Source organism: Nannospalax galili, unplaced genomic scaffold (genome assembly GCF_000622305.1).
Source record: "Nannospalax galili isolate Female #2095 unplaced genomic scaffold, S.galili_v1.0 scaffold1138, whole genome shotgun sequence".
Lineage (NCBI taxonomy): Eukaryota > Metazoa > Chordata > Mammalia > Rodentia > Spalacidae > Nannospalax > Nannospalax galili.
Window position 1 is genome coordinate 2208667 of NW_008342297.1, and position 16509 is coordinate 2225175.

General features: G+C 53.3%; 1 protein-coding gene across 1 annotated transcript; it reads left to right on the top strand.

Annotated features, from left to right (window-relative positions):
* The first annotated feature begins 11642 nt into the window (after window positions 1-11642).
* Prss56 (serine protease 56) lies at window positions 11643-16309 on the top strand. Its single transcript, XM_008838127.1, is given in 14 exon segments — window positions 11643-11745; window positions 12351-12452; window positions 12739-12744; window positions 12798-12851; window positions 12956-13145; window positions 13475-13573; window positions 13659-13819; window positions 14036-14178; window positions 14340-14502; window positions 14669-14836; window positions 14916-15080; window positions 15174-15230; window positions 15579-15685; window positions 15989-16309. Coding segments are annotated over 14 exon segments (1839 nt in total).
* The last annotated feature ends 200 nt before the right edge of the window (window positions 16310-16509 follow it).

The following is a 16509-nucleotide window of genomic DNA, read 5'->3' on the forward strand; positions in this document are numbered from 1 at the left end:
TAGTACAAGCACCTCATGAGCCCACAGAGGCTGCCCAGCACCCTAGCCCTCTGCTCAGAAAAAACAACTCCTCCACCCCCCATCCCTCCACCACCCACCCCACCCCCTGCCCCATCTCCTCCCGCAACACCGGTGGTGAGAAATCTGTGAGCCTCCCAGAGTGGAGATGGTCAGACAGAACTAGAAGTGAAGCCCCTTTCCTAGGTCCAGGGCCTTGTGGGCCACAGAGTAAAGACCTGGAGGCCAGCTACTGCCACTGACCTGCACCACCTGCCACCCTAGCCCAGCCTCTCTCAGTTCCCTGGGTGCTGCCCTCAGATGGGATCTACTTAGTGCATTTTTTTTTTTTTTCTGTCACAGACTTGCAGTCTGTTGAACAAAGCACCCTGCAAGGACTGGAGAGGTAGCTCAGTTGGTAGAGTGGTTGCCTAGCATGCACAAGGTCCTCGGCTCCATGGCCCACTCCTCATGAAACAGATGTGGTGGCACATGCCTGGAACCTCAGTACTGACAAAGTAGAGGGAAAAAAGATGCCCAGCAAATCAGAAATCTGGTCCTTGCTCTGGTCACCCTCGCTGGGCTTGCATAGATGGCAGAGATATGTTTGTCCAGGAATGGGATGATTTGGAAACAGAGGATCAATGTTAGGGTTCTGGGGAGCAGAGTGGAAAGGCGGTAGGGTGGGCAGAAAAGCAGCCTCAGAATATCCTAAGGTGGGACAGCTGCCCTTTTGCTGGGTGGGCCTAAAGGAGAGGTCTTCAGGGGGGAAAGCGGTTGGCACAGAGGGAGGGACTTCTGAAATGCACCCTCACGCTTCTCCAGCTCTGATCCCTTGGGTTTGGTTAGTCCTGAGCCCTCCTGGAGTTTTGAAACTTGGTCTATCCACTGCCCCCAACTCTTCGTGAAGCCTGCATCTCTCACCCAGTGCCACCAGGAGGCGCCCTGCGCCTACAAGGTCCTGCTCACCGCTGCCTGAATGGTCCAGAGGGCTCGCCTCTGCCCACCGGCCGCATTGGGGAGGGTCTGCGACTGGGGGATCAGGGCTTCAGTACAGCCTGCGCCCCGCAGGGTGACCTTTTCCCTCTCTAACCCAGTACTACTTTCCTGGACCACAGCCCGTCCCCACTACTGAGCCCTGCCATAGTGTGGAGAAGGTTCCATTAGTGAACCTGTCGTCGGTGTTTGCCAGCTCCCTGGAGCTCCATCAGAGGTAGTTTTCTGGTCTCTCCCTTAGTCCCCACCCGCTGAGTTCTCAGCTTCAGTACAAACACAGGGTCAGGGTCTGGTCTGGGTCTTGTCCCTGCCACAGCTGCGACTCACCCAACTGCAGGTTTCCATGGAGGGTCGGTTCCCACGCCTGCTTTGTTTAGACTCATCCAGCAGTTTAATGCACAGGCCTGGGCCACCCGGGCTAGAAGTCAGGCCTGGAAACAAAACAGTTGCCCATGTACCAGGATCTCTTCTGACTCCTTCAGTCTTGGGTGGAGAGTCCACCTGAAAAGTCTTCTGTCCTCTGAGAAACAGCTCCTGAATTTAAAAAAAAAAAAAAGTTCCTAAATATTTTGTCTGGAGCAGGTATGTGTGTGCAGGTGTACACATGCCATGGATATGTAGAGGTTAGAGGACATCTTGCAAGTCTCAGTTCTCTCCTTATACCATGTGGGGCCCAGGAAACAAACAAGGTCATCAGGTTTGGCAGCAGGCACCTTGACCAACAGCGCCATTTAGCCAACCCCTGAAATACATAAGCAAAGACATGGTGCACACCTGTAATTCCAGCTTTTAGGAGGTGGAGGCAGGAGGGTGGGGAGTTCAAGGTCATCCCTGACTACAAACCCAGTTCAATGCCAACCTGAGCTACATGCAATAACAATGTAGTAAAATGTGTAGATAAGGCATCCATATGACCCAGAATAACTCAAAATAGAAAAGCTCCCAGTCACTCAGAACCCATTACACCTGACTTCTTCCCTGACCCCACATACCTCCAGGTGGCTACTTCCCCATGGTTTTCTAAAGAAGATAAAAGGTACATTTAAAAGAAGCTACAGATCAGTGGTAGGTGCCCTTACTCATGAGGCCCTGGCTTCGGTCCCCAGTGCCACATACAACGAACTGGTGGGGCATGCCTGTAATCCTAGCACTGGAGGTGGAGGCAGAGGGTCAAAAGTTCAAGGTCATCTTCAGCTACATAGGCTGAAGGTGTTCAAGGTCAGCTTGGAATACATGAGACCCTCTCTCAAGAAATAAAAATATGATTAATAATAATAATAGTAAATAATAATGGGATAGAAAGATGACTCTGCCCTTGCAGAGGACCCAGGTTCAGTTTCTAACACCCACATGGCGGCTGACAACCATCCATAACTCCAGTTCCAGGGGATCTGACACCCTTTTCTGACCTCCATGGGCACTGCACAACACAGATGCACTTACATGCATGTAGGCAATACACTCATATACATAAAAAGTAAAATAAACATTTTCTGTGTCCAGCACCCTCATGGGTGCTTTGCGTGGGGGTCACAGCTGAGCCTCTCAGCAGCCCTATGAGGGTGAGCTGGTGTTAGCTCCATTGAACAGATGTGGAGATGGAGTCTGAGGAAAGCCCTATCCCCTCTGCCCATCCCTTTTCCTGAGACCCTCCTTTACTTGCTTCCCCCATTACCCTCCCATTCTGGTCTGGGAGGGGCCCCTAACAGCTAGGAAGTCTGTCCCAGCCCTAGTCAAAGCTCTAGGCTCAGGAAAGGCTCTCTGTACTACCTGCCCTGATTGGGGTTGGCCTTCATCCTGGCGCTGGCCTGAATCCTGAGGCCCAGCCCCCTGTGCAGCACCACAGTGACCCTAGCGGTTGGTGCTGCAGTTGCCAGACCCCTTCCCGGAGGCCCCCTCATCTGTGTTGGCTCTGTGCCTGAGTGTCACTCTGTTCCCAGCCGCTCCTCACGGTGGCTGCCTCCCTCCCTGCCTCCCATTAATCATGTGTGCAGGATTTATTTTCTCCAGCAATTTATTTCAGCAAATGCAATCTGGGTGTGCCCGCAGGTGGGCAAAAGGCTCTGTTGCTGCCAGAGTCACAGAGCCTGGCTTTATTGTCAGGGTGATGGGCATAACTCAACAACCCTAACCTCCAGGGAAGGTTCCAGGCCAGGTCCTGGGATAAGACACTGGGGACCTGTGTCTTATAACAACATAAAGAACCATAGAGTTCACCCCACTGCCTTTACCCAGCTGACTAAGGAGTGGCCAGAGGGAGACCAGGTTCTCAGTCTTTACCTGACACCTCAACACCCAGATGGGGGCTTTTCCATTTTCCTGATCCTGTCCTTCCACCTCCTAGCCCAGTACTGCCAGGCCCCAGTCCTGCAGAGAACAAGCAACTCATGTAAAGCCTGCCACCCCCATCACCATATTCACAGCCCCAGTCTGCCTTTCTGGGTCCCCTTGTACCCCTTCATTCCCCTCTGTCCTTTTCTAGTCAGCTAGGTGTGACAACCTGAGGCTGAGTAGGAAGACATCCAGAGATCAGGCAGATGCCAGGTTGCCACGGTCCTCAGGAAGTCCTCCCAGTTATCTGTCCACTTACAGGCCTCAGAGCAGAGAGAGGGGGTTAGAGTGGCAGAGGCCATCTCCTTGGCCCTGTGCCTCACCAAACCCCATGCAGCAGCCCCCTCCCAGGCTCCCCACCCCTTCAAGTGTTCCCAGGAATTCAGGTTCTAATCTACAAGCGCCTGTCTCTTTCATTAGGATCCCCAAGACCCAGGCTAAGGCTCCCCCCAGGTTGTATCTCCCCACCCCAGACAGGCTGCCTCTAATGCTGCAGATAATTCCTGCTGTCACAAAGCCATTACCCTGCAAATGGGCTGGCTTCTGCACGCGCGTGCATGCGTGTGTGTGTGTGTGTGTGTGTGTGTGTGTGTGTGTATGCGTGTGCAAGGACGATGGTTGCAGGGAAAGTGCCCTTTTCCTGTCTTGCTCTCTATAATTACCTCCAGGCATTTATTGGCTTTACATGCTGTCCCACACCTCTGGCCCATACCCTGGCCCCGCCCCTCAGCTAGGCCCCAGGGGCAGAGCATGGAGCTCTGAGCTAGGTGTGGTCTGCAGGGGGACCCTCGATATAGGGGCAGCCTCTCCTGGAGCTGTGAACAGTGTGATTGGGGCATTCCAGCAGAGTCCAAGATGTCAAGCCCTCAGACCCTGCCTTCACTGCCCCTACTCTGGTCTGGGGGTGCAAGGAGAGACTTTAGTGGCCCTGTGGCCTTGTTTTCCCTCTTCCTCTTCCCTCCAGGACCTTGGTCTCCCAATATCTTGTGTGCCATTCTCAGACCATGACCCATGGGTGTCATGGCAGCTCTCCCACATCCCTCCCTAAGCTCCTCCTCACTTCTTCACAGCCAGGTTTCCCCGAGGAGGAAGCAAAGTCTGGGCCTCAACCTTCCCATTTCCAGAAGCTTCCACCTTTGTTTGGGTACCTCAGGGTCCCCTGCAGAGCTGGGGGAGGCGATTGAGGGGGATGCCTGTGGCCACAAGAGGCTTGGCTGGGAGAGGGCAGGGAAGAGACCATTAGAACCAGGCACAGCTGGATTTAACATCTTCTCCCCCTAGAGATGATACTGGCCTTAAACAGCTACATAAATAAAAGTTCAATGCATTGGAATACCTTGAACTTCATGGACTTCATTTGGTGAGCATTTGATATTAATAAACATTTGGGCATGAAATACTATATCAATCAACAATATCGTTGAGAAGGTTTCTGCTGGAGAGTTGTGCTTTTAAAATACTCGATGTTTTATATTCACGCACACACTGCCTGCTGGTTTTAAAGAACTCCAGCAAGGCAGGAAAGAAAAAAAAAAAACAAAGCAAAATAAAAATAAACCTCAGTTTCTGAAGCTAAGCCATTTATGGCCCAATGACATGGTGATGCATACCTGTAATCCTTCCACACTAGGATGCTGAGGCAAGCCTTGAAGGCCAGCCTGAACTACATGCATCCATTACTGATGCTAATGTACAGCCACCATTTCTACAAGTTTTATCTTTGCATTGATATAGATAGAAGTTCAGAGACAAAATGATGGAAAATAATATTGTTGCAAGTAGGGTTCCTACTGAAAATCTTTAAGGAAATGAAGGGACCACATGTCCAGGGATTGTCTCTTCTTCATAGAGATTGTCTTCCTTTTCTCTGTCCTTCCTTCCTTCCTTCCTTCCTTCCTTCCTTCCTTCCTTCCTTCCTTCCTTCTTCCTTTTTGAAACAGGGTCTCATGTATCTCAAACTGGCTTCAAATTCCCAATGTAGCCAAGAATGACCTTGAACCAATCCACATTTGCCACCACGCCTAGTTTATGCAGTGCTGTAGATCAAACCTAGGGCCTCGTTCATGCTAGGCAAGTGCTCTATCAACTGAGATGCCCTAGAGATCTTTTTCTCTAAAAAACACCATCTAAGGCAGACATGGTAGCTCACCCTTTCCTAGTGCTTAGGAAGCTGAGGCAGAAGGATTGCTTTGAGTTTAAGGCCAGCCTGGGCTACGTAGTAAGTTCGAGGTCAACCTGGATGAAAGGAAGGGAGGGAGGGAGGGAGGGAGGGAGGGAGGAAGGAAGGAAGGAAGGAAGGAAGGAAGGAAGGAAAGAAGGAAGGAAGGAAGGAAGGAAGGAAGGAAGGAAGGAAGGAAGGAAGGAAGGAAGGAAGGAAGGAAGGAAGGAAGGAAGGAAGGGAGGAAGGAAGGAAGGTAAAATTATAATTGTGAAATGGTTTACTTTCTTCACAAGTTGAACAGAGGTCTTCAGTAACATGGTGGTAATCCAGATGTGCCCGTACTATGTGGCCTCTAACCTCTGAGCAAGAAGGGAAGGGGAAAGTAGGGGAGTCTCACCAGCCCTGGAGCCCTGCAGGCAAATTCCAAGGCCACCTTGCTCTCAACCCATGGAACTTACAGCAGGAAGGTCCAGCTCCAGCACCCCACTCCCAGATAACACCCCTACCTTTCCAGTCCCCCCACCACTTTTTTTTGAGACAGGCTGTCACTATGTAACCCTGACTGGCCTGGAATCTGCTATGTAGACAAGATTGGCCTCAAACCCAGAGATCCACCTCTCTCTGCCTCCCTAGTGCTGGGATTAAAGATATGCACATTCACACCCAACTCCAGGCCCCTCTTAAAGATAGGTTCAGCTCTAGGGAGGTAGGGAAACAGACAAAAAGCAAAGCTGACACGCTAAAGGGGACCCCCAAGCCATGAGGAGAACCCCTTATAAGCCACCTCTAAGGTCAAGCCACATGCAGTCTGGGGTGCCCCCTCCCCCTGCTGCCACCCCATGTCCCTTTTCTGTTTTCTGGGCCGCCACATCTCTCTTGCAGTCTCCCAGCTCAGGGTCCACTGCCTCCCATGTTCATACAGAGAGAGCAGCATCCTAGTGACGCCAGCGTGATCCAGCACAATGACAGCAGTCCCTCACAGCCCTTTGCAGGAAGCCTTATTTATGCCAACCCCGTTCATCTTCCCAACATGGTATATGTTGTATCCCATCTTCCAGACGAACACACCAGTGGAAGAAATACGTCCATTTCTCAGAGCTGCTGTCACACAGCGCCCAAACAGAAACTGGCTTAAAACAGAAACTGAGTCACAGTTCTGGGGGCCGGGGTATGAAGTCAGGGGATTGGGAGGGTCCTGCTCTCTTCAGGACTGTGTGGGAGAATCTGCTCCTGCTTCTCTCCTCTCTTCCTGTGGTGCTGAAAGTTCTTGTCACCCTTAGCTTTGCAACTCTTTTGTCTCTGCTTCCACTGTGACACAGCCTTTATCCTGAACTCTCTCTGTGTCTCTTGGTATAAAGACTAGTCTAACAGTGGACTGAGGGCCCACCCTCATTTCCACTAGGTGCATACAACAAGCCTGTCTCCAAGTAAGGTCACATTCTGAAGTGCTGGGGATTGGAATTGCATCATACCTTTTGGGGGCACAATTTGGAACAAGGCAGGAAGTGACTCAACCAAGTTCACACAGTGATGCAATCAGAGCCCCATGGATGAGCTCTGAGTCACAGCTGAGTGACCGCTCTTCCCACGGAGGCTCTAATATCATTCTCTCCTCACACGTCAGCTCATGACCAGCCGTAGTCAGCAGAGCTGACATGGCTACAGACGTCACTGTGCTGAGTAGGGACACTGCCCCCAAAGGCAGTCTGGGCATTTCTTGAGCAAGTCACCCTCCTGCTCCCCTTTTGCCCTCTCCCCTGGAGGACCATAGAGGTCAGGGGACTTTGTGATGTAGGGAGGGACAAGTACCTCTGTGACATAAGTGGGGTCCCAGAGAGGTGGGGAGGGAAGGCCCTTCCCCAGAGCGCACATGTAGAGATGCTTACACCATTGGATTCTGGCTTCTGCAAGAGGGCCTGGGCTTCTCCCACCATGCCTTCCTCCCCCATTTTCCCATGGTCCGGTCCTTCCTCTTCTGTGCTAGCGGCTAACTCACCTGAGCTCACAGGTGACTCCTGACAGCCCACTAGACCTTTCTAGAGATATCAACAGAAAGGTCCCAGGCTCCCTCCCTTCCTCACTCTCCTCTGTCCTCTTGGAATGGAGGCACTGGAAAAAGGTAGAGCCCTGGCCCTCCCTTTGGCTATGGGGCTATAGCAACAAAGGATCACTCCCCAATTAAGATCTCTCTAGCAATCCCATCCTGAGATGGAGCGGGGGAAGCCAAAACACCCTTGCCAGCCAAAGGAGAAACTTGCCTCCCAGGAAGAGTCTTCATGGACTTCTGACAATCCATGGAACTGGACCACCTTGCAGGAGTTCAGACAATGATGGGCCAGTGATGGTCAGAATCACATCTTGACCAGGATTGCTTAGTTATACAAAACTTACCTTCTATTTAAACCTGAACTTCATGTCAGTAGCCCTAGAAGATGAGCTTGGGAGGATCATTGGAACCCTTTATTTGTTCCCCTTCACGAAGTGACCACATTGAAAAACTCTTTTATCTCTAGACTGTTGGGGCTGCCGAGGCCCAGCCTTAAAATACAGACACTCCTTACCCTAGGTTGGAGCAAGGGAAGAAAAAACCAACCTTTTCTATTTTATTTCTTTAAAGAGATGTGATCCTGGAGCCAGAGAGTTGGCTCAGGGGTTAAAAACATTGGCTGTTCTTGCAAAGGACTGGGGTTCAGTTCCCAGCACCCACACGGCAACTCACAAATTTTTATTTATTTTATTTTTTATTTTTGGTCTTTTTGAGACAGGGTCCCCCTGTAGCCCCAACTGGCCTGGACCTTGCTGTGTAGACCAGGCTGGCCTTGAACTCACAGAGATCCACCTGCCTCTGCCTCCCGAATGCTGGGATTAAGGCATGCACAACCAAGTCTAGACTAAAAATTTATTTTAATTTTTTTAACAACTGGAGAGATGGCTCAACGGCTGGTTAAGAGCACTGGTTGCTCTTGCAGAGGACCCAGGTTTGATTCCTAGCACCAGCATGGCAGCTAACAACTGTCTGTAACTCCAGTTCCAGGGGAATCCAACACCTTCTTCTGACCTCCTCAGGCATTGCGCAACACAGGTGCACTTACACACATGCAGGCAATACACTCATATATCAAAATAAAAATAATAGGGAGTTGGAGAGATGGCTCAGCGGTTAAGAACTCTGTTCTTGCAGAAGACCCAGGTTTGAATCCCAGCACCCACATGGCAGCTAACAACTGTCTCTAACTCCAGTTCCAGGGGACCCAACAGCCTCCTCTGTCCTCTGAGGGCATTGCACAACACAGGTGCACTTACCTACATGCAGGCATAACACTCGTACACATAAAATAAAAATAATAAACAAAATGTTTTTAAATATATATTTTTAAAAAGAAATGTGGTCCTGCTTTGTGACCTAGACTAGCTTCAAACTCCTAAGCCCTCACAATCATGCCTCAGCCTCCTGGAGCTACAGGTGTGCACCACTTCACCTGGCTTAAGAAGTATTTTGGGGGGCTGGAGAGATGGCTCAGAGGTTAAGAACATGGGTTGTTCTTGCAGAAGACCGGGGTTCGAATCCCAGCACCCACATGGCAGCTAACAACTGTCCATAACTCCAGTTCCAGGGGATCCGATGGCCTCTTCTGTCCTCCTCAGGCATTACATGACACGTGTGCACTTACCTACATTCAGGCAATACACGCATACACATAAAATAAAAATAATAAATAAAATTTTGTTAAAAGAAAGCATTTTTAAGGGCCCATGAGTGGAAGCCGCCACACTTTATGTGGTTATTGCCAGATACAGGGCAGAAATGCAGCTCAGAGGTGCAGAGTGGAGCCTCCCCAGCTGTTGTTTATCCCCCTAGACTTCATTGTGGGAGATGATGCCCAGGGTGCAGAGGAGACGTAGGAGGACCTTTAGTGACAGGTATGGCTCCTGATTTCTTCTCACCTGGCTATCTCCCTTCTAGCCCCACTATCTCTTTCCCTGAAGCAGACCAGCTGTTTGTATACTTCAGACCCTCCCTACACCCCCAGTACCTGCCCAGTAAAGGTAAGGGCATGGAGGTGGCCATGGGCAGAGAGAAGGACATGGTGAGAAAGAAGGAAAGGAGGAAGAGGTCCTGGATAATGATGCCCAGGGTGCAGAGGAGATGTAGGAGGACCTTTAGTGACAGGTATGGCTCCTGATTTCTTCTCACCTGGCCATCTCCCTTCTAGCCCCACTATCTCTTTCCCTGAAGCAGACCAGCTGTTTGTATACTTCAGACCCTCCCTACACCCCCAGTACCTGCCCAGTAAAGGTAAGGGCATGGAGGTGGCCATGGGCAGAGAGAAGGACATGGTGAGAAAGAAGGAAAGGAGGAAGAGGTCCTGGATGTCCTCTGAGGCCACAGCTCTGAAGCAGGCAGAGGGGCCAACACTGATCATCATAGGCATGTGACCAGGTTGGAGCTGGGGACAGCACAGGGATGGAGCAGACAAGCCCTGCTCCTCTATGCAAGCAGATGGCAGATGACCAAATTCACAAGCGCAGGTGGCTCTCACCAGCTTGTGGAGGTGTCTCAATCAGCAGGAGATAAATCTGAAATGATGTGATTTTTTCAGTCCCTGTGCCGGTGAAAGAATCTGTCCCCATCCTGCTATCAGGTGGGACTCCAAGCCTTATCCACATCAGGGAGGCAGGTAGAGTGAGGGAAGAAGGATCTCTGCTGGCTGTTTTGACCAGCACATAAGGCTCAGTGGAAAAGAGAACTTGCTGTTCTTCTAGAAGACCCAGGTTCAGTTCCCAGCACCCACATGGCAGTTAACAATCATCTGCAATTCCAATTCCAGCAGATCCAATGCCCTCTTCTAGCCTTCACCAGCACTGTATACACATGATGCACTTGCATACATGCAAGCAAAACAAACATACACATAAAATAAAAATAACAAAAGATATTTTGAAGTCTGGCGATCACATAAAATTTACCCTGTAATATTCATAAATAATTCTAATTTCTTGTGTCATTAAATTGATGCAACAATCTATACCCAGTATTTCTCCAGCTTTCCTGAATAGGAGAAATTGGTTCTATGCAGTATGGTGGTAACTGGGGGAGAAGGGATAAGTTCTGTAATAATAGTCTTGAAGAGAACAGAGCCCTTGTCACAGTGTGCCCCAATTCCTGTGCTTAAATACTCCAAATTGGATTTGAGTTCACCAAGATGAATTGAGATGCTTAGGTACTTTTTTCAAACCCAAAGATCCTGCCCTGCCCCAGGTAGTGACTTGATTCCAGGACAGCTGCCTATTTATGGACCCTCCCTTGGATTCCCTCCTGCCAGATCAGGGCCACAGCAACTGTAAACAATGCTGAACAGACTAAGCAGGCAGGGACAGGAGTCTTGGAGAACTTCAGAAGCTACTGGGCCCTGTCCTCCTTGAACTGGGCCACTGTGGGGGCCTTTCATCTCCTGCCTTTGCCTCTTCCCACCCCACTACCCTAGTGCAGCGATTACGGTGCTAATTAGGATACTTTGATCATCTTTAGAAATGGCCACACAGAGAAGGGATGCTGTCAAGCAATTAGGGGCAGGGGCCTGGGAGCTCAGTGGCTCGCTCAGCAGTGGGACCACTGAGGATGCCCACCCCCACCTTTAGCCTTCCTTCCTCCAAGAGGGCCTGCCCCCAGCATTCGCAGTGAACTCCCCAGGGGGCAGAGACAGATGGGGATTCCCTCCTGCCAGCCCCTGCCCACCAGAGCCCCTCTGCCTGGCCCCTGGCCCAACTGTCAGCTCTTCTTCCCTATCTCAGTCCCTTTGAAGCAGCCGCAGAAACAAGGGCTGCTTTGACAGAAGAGGGGCTCAGAGCTGGGATGATGAGACTTCAAAGGTGAGGGTCGAGCCTACTACCTCATTCCCTCCCCCAGTCCTGGCTGCCGTCCCATGCACCTCCCCATTTCTGTCCTCTATATAGCCCCTGAGCTCCATTCCTCTGAGGGCTCCCAGGAGGTACGGGCCAGGTGAGGTGCAGACCACTGGAACTGGGTAATTTAGTGTAAGACGACATGACTAGATGGTTTGAGGGACACAAATCCTGTGCCCAGGAAGAAGCATGGGAGAGGGTGGACCCCAGGAGGAAAGAGGACAGGCGCCTCCCACCCCATCTCCAGGTCACCATGTTGCTGGCTGTGTTGCTGCTGCTGCTGCTGCCCCTCCCAGACCCCTGGACTGCCCACAGGCATCCACTGTACATGCACCTGTCCCCCAGCACCCTGCAAAGTGAGCCGGGCTGGCCTGAAGGAGCCACTGAGGTGGGAGGGGCATAGAGGATGACAAACTTGTCACTCCCACTTTTGAAGACTGGTGGCCCTTCTGCCTACCTGCTAAGAGGAGGGGCCTGGAACTATGATATAGGAAGAAAAGGAGGGGCAGACAGGCTTGCCCAGGAAGAGGAGTCATCAAACACTGCCTAGAAGCACTTAGAGAAGGCTCCAGAGTTAGAAGGGAGGGGACCCAGGGCAGTTTGCCTTGGTAATTTAGGCCCAAAGGTAGATACCTCAACTGCAGTCACTCTATGCCACAGGCTTAATTCTGGGATGCCTGGGTAGTACTTTTTCCTCTGAAGTCTTTAAGGAAAGGTACTCTTCAGAGACTCCAGCTCAGTTCAGCTGACTTAAGAAAGTATCATGGGCCAAGCAGTAGGGACCATCTGTTCTAAGGGCTGAGTCTCAGGCCCCAGGGCCCCTCCCCTCTCCCTATCACCCCTTCCCTGGGGCTCTAGGAGCCCAGCCTGCTTCTGCATGGTCTTCCCATGCAGGGTTCAGGAGGACTGGACTGAAGCTTTCTCCCAACCAGACATGATTTTGTGTTCCATGTGTCCACAGTTCTGTCTGCCCAGGGTACTCAGGTGGTGCAGGCTGCCCAGAGGAGTCCCCGGTGGGCCATAAAGCAGGTGTCAATGGAGATTCAGCACAGACTGCATGAGTGCCTCCCTACCCATGCCCCAGTGAATTTGCAGACTTACAGGGGATTCATTCTGTCCATTCCCACCCCTTACCTTAAGTCCCACCCACTTGGGAGCAGAGACTGGGTGGGGCTGCAACTAAGGCACAGCTTTTTGGAGGTCTCTCCAAGTGGAAGGGACTTGTCAAGCTCGGGACACGGCAGGGAGGTGGGGACAGTGTGAGCCCAGGTGGCAGTTCATGGCAGTTCATAGAACCTGTGTTAAGAGTGTGGGACAAGAGGAGACTGGCTCCAAGACAGGACCTTCAGGCCAGGGTGGAGGCTGGGCAGTGAGGCAGAAGTAAGGTTCAAAAGACTGTTCTCAGCAGGACCCGGATGCCTCAGGACTCAAGCCCCTCTCCTCCAAGACCCAACTGAGCCAGGTGAGACTAAACGGCTCCACGGAGCGTGACAGAGTCGGGTGAGCCTCGACAAGAAGACAGCTAGGAACCGCCTCCCCCCCATGGCACTGCTTCTGCCGTTCTAGGGCCATGTGGCAAGAGGCGCCCGGGCTCTGCCAACGTGACCAGGACTCATGGCCGCATAGTGGGGGGCAGCGCGGCTCCATCCGGGGCCTGGCCCTGGCTAGTGCGGCTGCAGCTTGGGGAACAGCCTCTGTGCAGCGGCGTGCTGGTAGCGGCGTCCTGGGTGCTCACCGCGGCGCACTGCTTCGCTGGGTACGTCTAGTCCCCAGACACCTTCCCAGAAGGGCTACCCAATCCTAGGTCTGGAAACCTACAGGGCATCATGCGGGAGCTCCGGTCTCTGCTGCCCCCTGGCGGAAGTCGGCCTCCGACCGTGGGTCTCAAAGTGCCGGGCTCGGGAGACCCCGGAGATGGAGGGTGTGTGGGACAGCGCGCCCCACCTCACATTCGCCCGCTCTAGGGAGGGACCCCTGTCCAGGTCCCTGTCTGCTCCCCTGGGGCACTGCAGTGGTGCTCACTGCGGGTGCAAAAGGGGCAGGGTCGCCAAAGGGCCTCGTTGCGCCCTTGTCCTTGCTGCGCAGCATCTCGAATGAGCTTCTGTGGACTGTGACACTGGCTGAGGGATCACAGCGGGACCAAGCAGAGGAGGTGCCGGTGAACCGCATCTTGCCCCACCCTAAGGTAGAAGATGGACCCTGGGTCCTCAGAACTGGGACCAGCACCCCAAATCCTCTGCTTTGACTTTGCACCGCCACCCCCTCTCCTGTTTGACCCGCAGACCTTCCACAATGGCCTGGCTCTGGTGCAACTGTGGACTCCAGTGAGCCCAATGGGACCTGCGCGCCCCGTGTGCCTACCCCAGGGGCCTCAAGAGCCTCCCGCCGGCACTCCCTGCGCCATCGCGGGCTGGGGGGCCCTCTTCGAAGGTATTGCCAGTCAGTGCCTGGATAAACTCTGGGTGTGTAGGGTGTGTAGGGACGAACAAGGGGGTTGGAAGTAAGTTGAGATGGAGTTTGGGCAAGCAGGAACGTAAGGAACACAGCTTCAAAATGCTGCCCCGTCTCACAAAAGGGGAGAGTAAGTAGAGCGGATCTCAAGGCCCTGCCTCTGCTCTCCAAACCCGGATCCACTCTTTCTTGTAGATGGGCCTGAGTCTGAGACGGTGAGGGAGGCCCGGGTTCCTCTGCTCAGCGCGGACACCTGTCAAAAGGCCCTGGGACCTGGGCTGCGTCCCAGCACCATGCTCTGCGCTGGTTACCTGGCAGGGGGCATCGACTCGTGCCAGGTATGAACTCTGATTGACTGGGAGCAGAATTCCTCCGAATCGCTAAGTCTTCGTAACTAAAATGGAATCAAGCCCTCAGACCCGCCATCCCCACCAAGCACGAGACAGGCTAAGAGGGGCCTGGGTGAAAGCATTGTTTTCTCTCGGCTTTGGTCCCATAGGGTGATTCAGGAGGCCCACTAACTTGCTCTGAGCCCGGCTCGCACCCCAGAGAAGTCCTCTTTGGAATCACCTCATGGGGGGATGGCTGTGGGGAACCAGGGAAGCCTGGGGTCTACCCTCGCGTGGTCGTGTTCAAAGATTGGCTGCAGGAGCAGATGACTGGTGAGCGGCCCCTGCCCGGGTTCCACTGACCCCTGAGGCAAACACATTTCCATCTAGCTGCGTAGGTGTTGCGCTCCCTTGTTCTCAGGGAAAGCACTTTCCCTCTAGGGAGGGGTTGCCGGGGTCTAGGTCCGCAAACAAGGAGTGAGCTGGCATCTGCTTGCAGCGGCCCCCTCCACTCGCGAGCCCAGCTGCAGAGAACTTCTAACTTGGGACTCGACGGAGGACCTTCCAGAGGACACCGACTGGCTCTATGCGCGCCTGTGCCGGGGGTCCGAGCGCACCTGTGCACGCATAGCGCCGGAGCAGTGCCTGCAGCGCCGGAGGCGGTGCGGTCAGTCGGGTTCCTGGGTGCCAGGGCAGAGGGCTGGGTCCACCTGGGACGGATGCTCAGCCTCTTGTCCTACCTGCAGAGCTGCGCTCGCTGGTGCGCAAGCTGCTGGACCTGCTGCGGGTAGCGCAGGAGCTGTTCGGACCGCGCCCCTGGTTGTGGCGTCGGGTCCCTGCCCCAGCTCACCCTGCTCGGTCCCTCCGGGACCCTCTGGGGCACCCTACCCGGGAGCAGCGGCTGTACATAGGTACCCCACAAACCCTGCCAGGCCTAAGCTCTAGCGTCATTGAGCCTCGTTTCCTTGGCGAGGCGCTTCCTCTAACTCGGGTGTCACCCCTAGGATCGCCGGTTGCAGCAACGCGGTTCCTGAAGTCAGAGCTGCGCTGGCAAACGAAGGGTAATGACACCCCCTGCCGACCTTCTGGAGAGGAGCAGCCAAGAGGCTAACCAAGAGGTTTCTGGAAGGGTGGTAGGATTGTGTGCCAGGAAGCCTTACCTCAGGGGGCAACAGGGCAGGCCAGCTGGCTTGCTCTCTTCAAGGGAGAACAGATGACTCTTCAAGGTGATTGTGGCTTTGAGTCGTAGTTGGTGTCAGACAGAAGCACTCTGCCTTATAAGATTACTTAACCTCTGCAAGCCTCAGTTTCCCCATCTGGAGCATGCAGAGGAGGCCTGCCCTAGGATGTCCACCCCAGCACTGGCTCTGGGTTAGTTCTATTAGTCTGGGAACCTCCCCTGCTTTCAGAATGCCCTGGGCTGGAGACCCTGCAACAGAAGTTGTCCACCATGCAGGGAGCACATGCCTGGATCCTACAGATCCCAGCAGAGCGCTTGGCCATGAACTTTCATGAGGTAGGTCCCAGGCTGCCCAGACTCCCTCACAGTGGCCAGAACCCAGTGCAGAAAAGAGGCAGAAAGTTCAGGCCTGACTTGGGGGGAGGGGTGAGCTGGGACACTAGAAAGAGGGAAGATGGGGGAAGTATGGGTGGAAGAGCTCACGGGGGTGTCCAAAGGAGCTCTCTGGAAATAAGTGGGACTATGGGTAAAGGAAAGGGGCAAAGATCTAGGTGGGTTCCCGGGTTCCGGAGGAGGAGAGTAACCCCCAGGCTTCCCACCCAGGAGTGATTTTTGGGTCCTGACCCCCTCCCTCTACAGGTGCTGGCAGATCTGAGCTCCAAGACACTGACAGGCCTCTTCAGAGCCTGGGTGAGTGTTGGCTTGGGGAGCCAGTGAGTGGCCTTCAGTGGCCTGGTGGGCCTCGAGCCTTCTACACTGGCCCACAGTCTACCCCGGCTGCTGGTGCAGGCCCTGCAGGCCTTCCGCTCTGCTGCCCTGACAGGAGGAGAGCCACAGGGACTGTGGATGGGTGTGGAGCAGAGCCAGGGGATGGAGAAAAAGGAGCACCACTCTCCACTCAGTCCTCATGCTCCCCGAGCCAGACAGCCACAGGAAGGTCCCACTGCCCCCAGGGGCTAAGGGAGTTGAGAAAGATGTGACAAACTCTCTAGTTGGTCAGGTATGTGTTGATGGAGTGGGGAACCTGGGTCTCATATGTCTTCCCAAATATGTCATCAGACACAGCTGCTTTAATAAATGTTATTTGTAATCTACAAAAACAATCTGGAGATTTCCTGGGATGGGAATGGGTGGACATCAGATGGGAGGAGGCAGGGTCA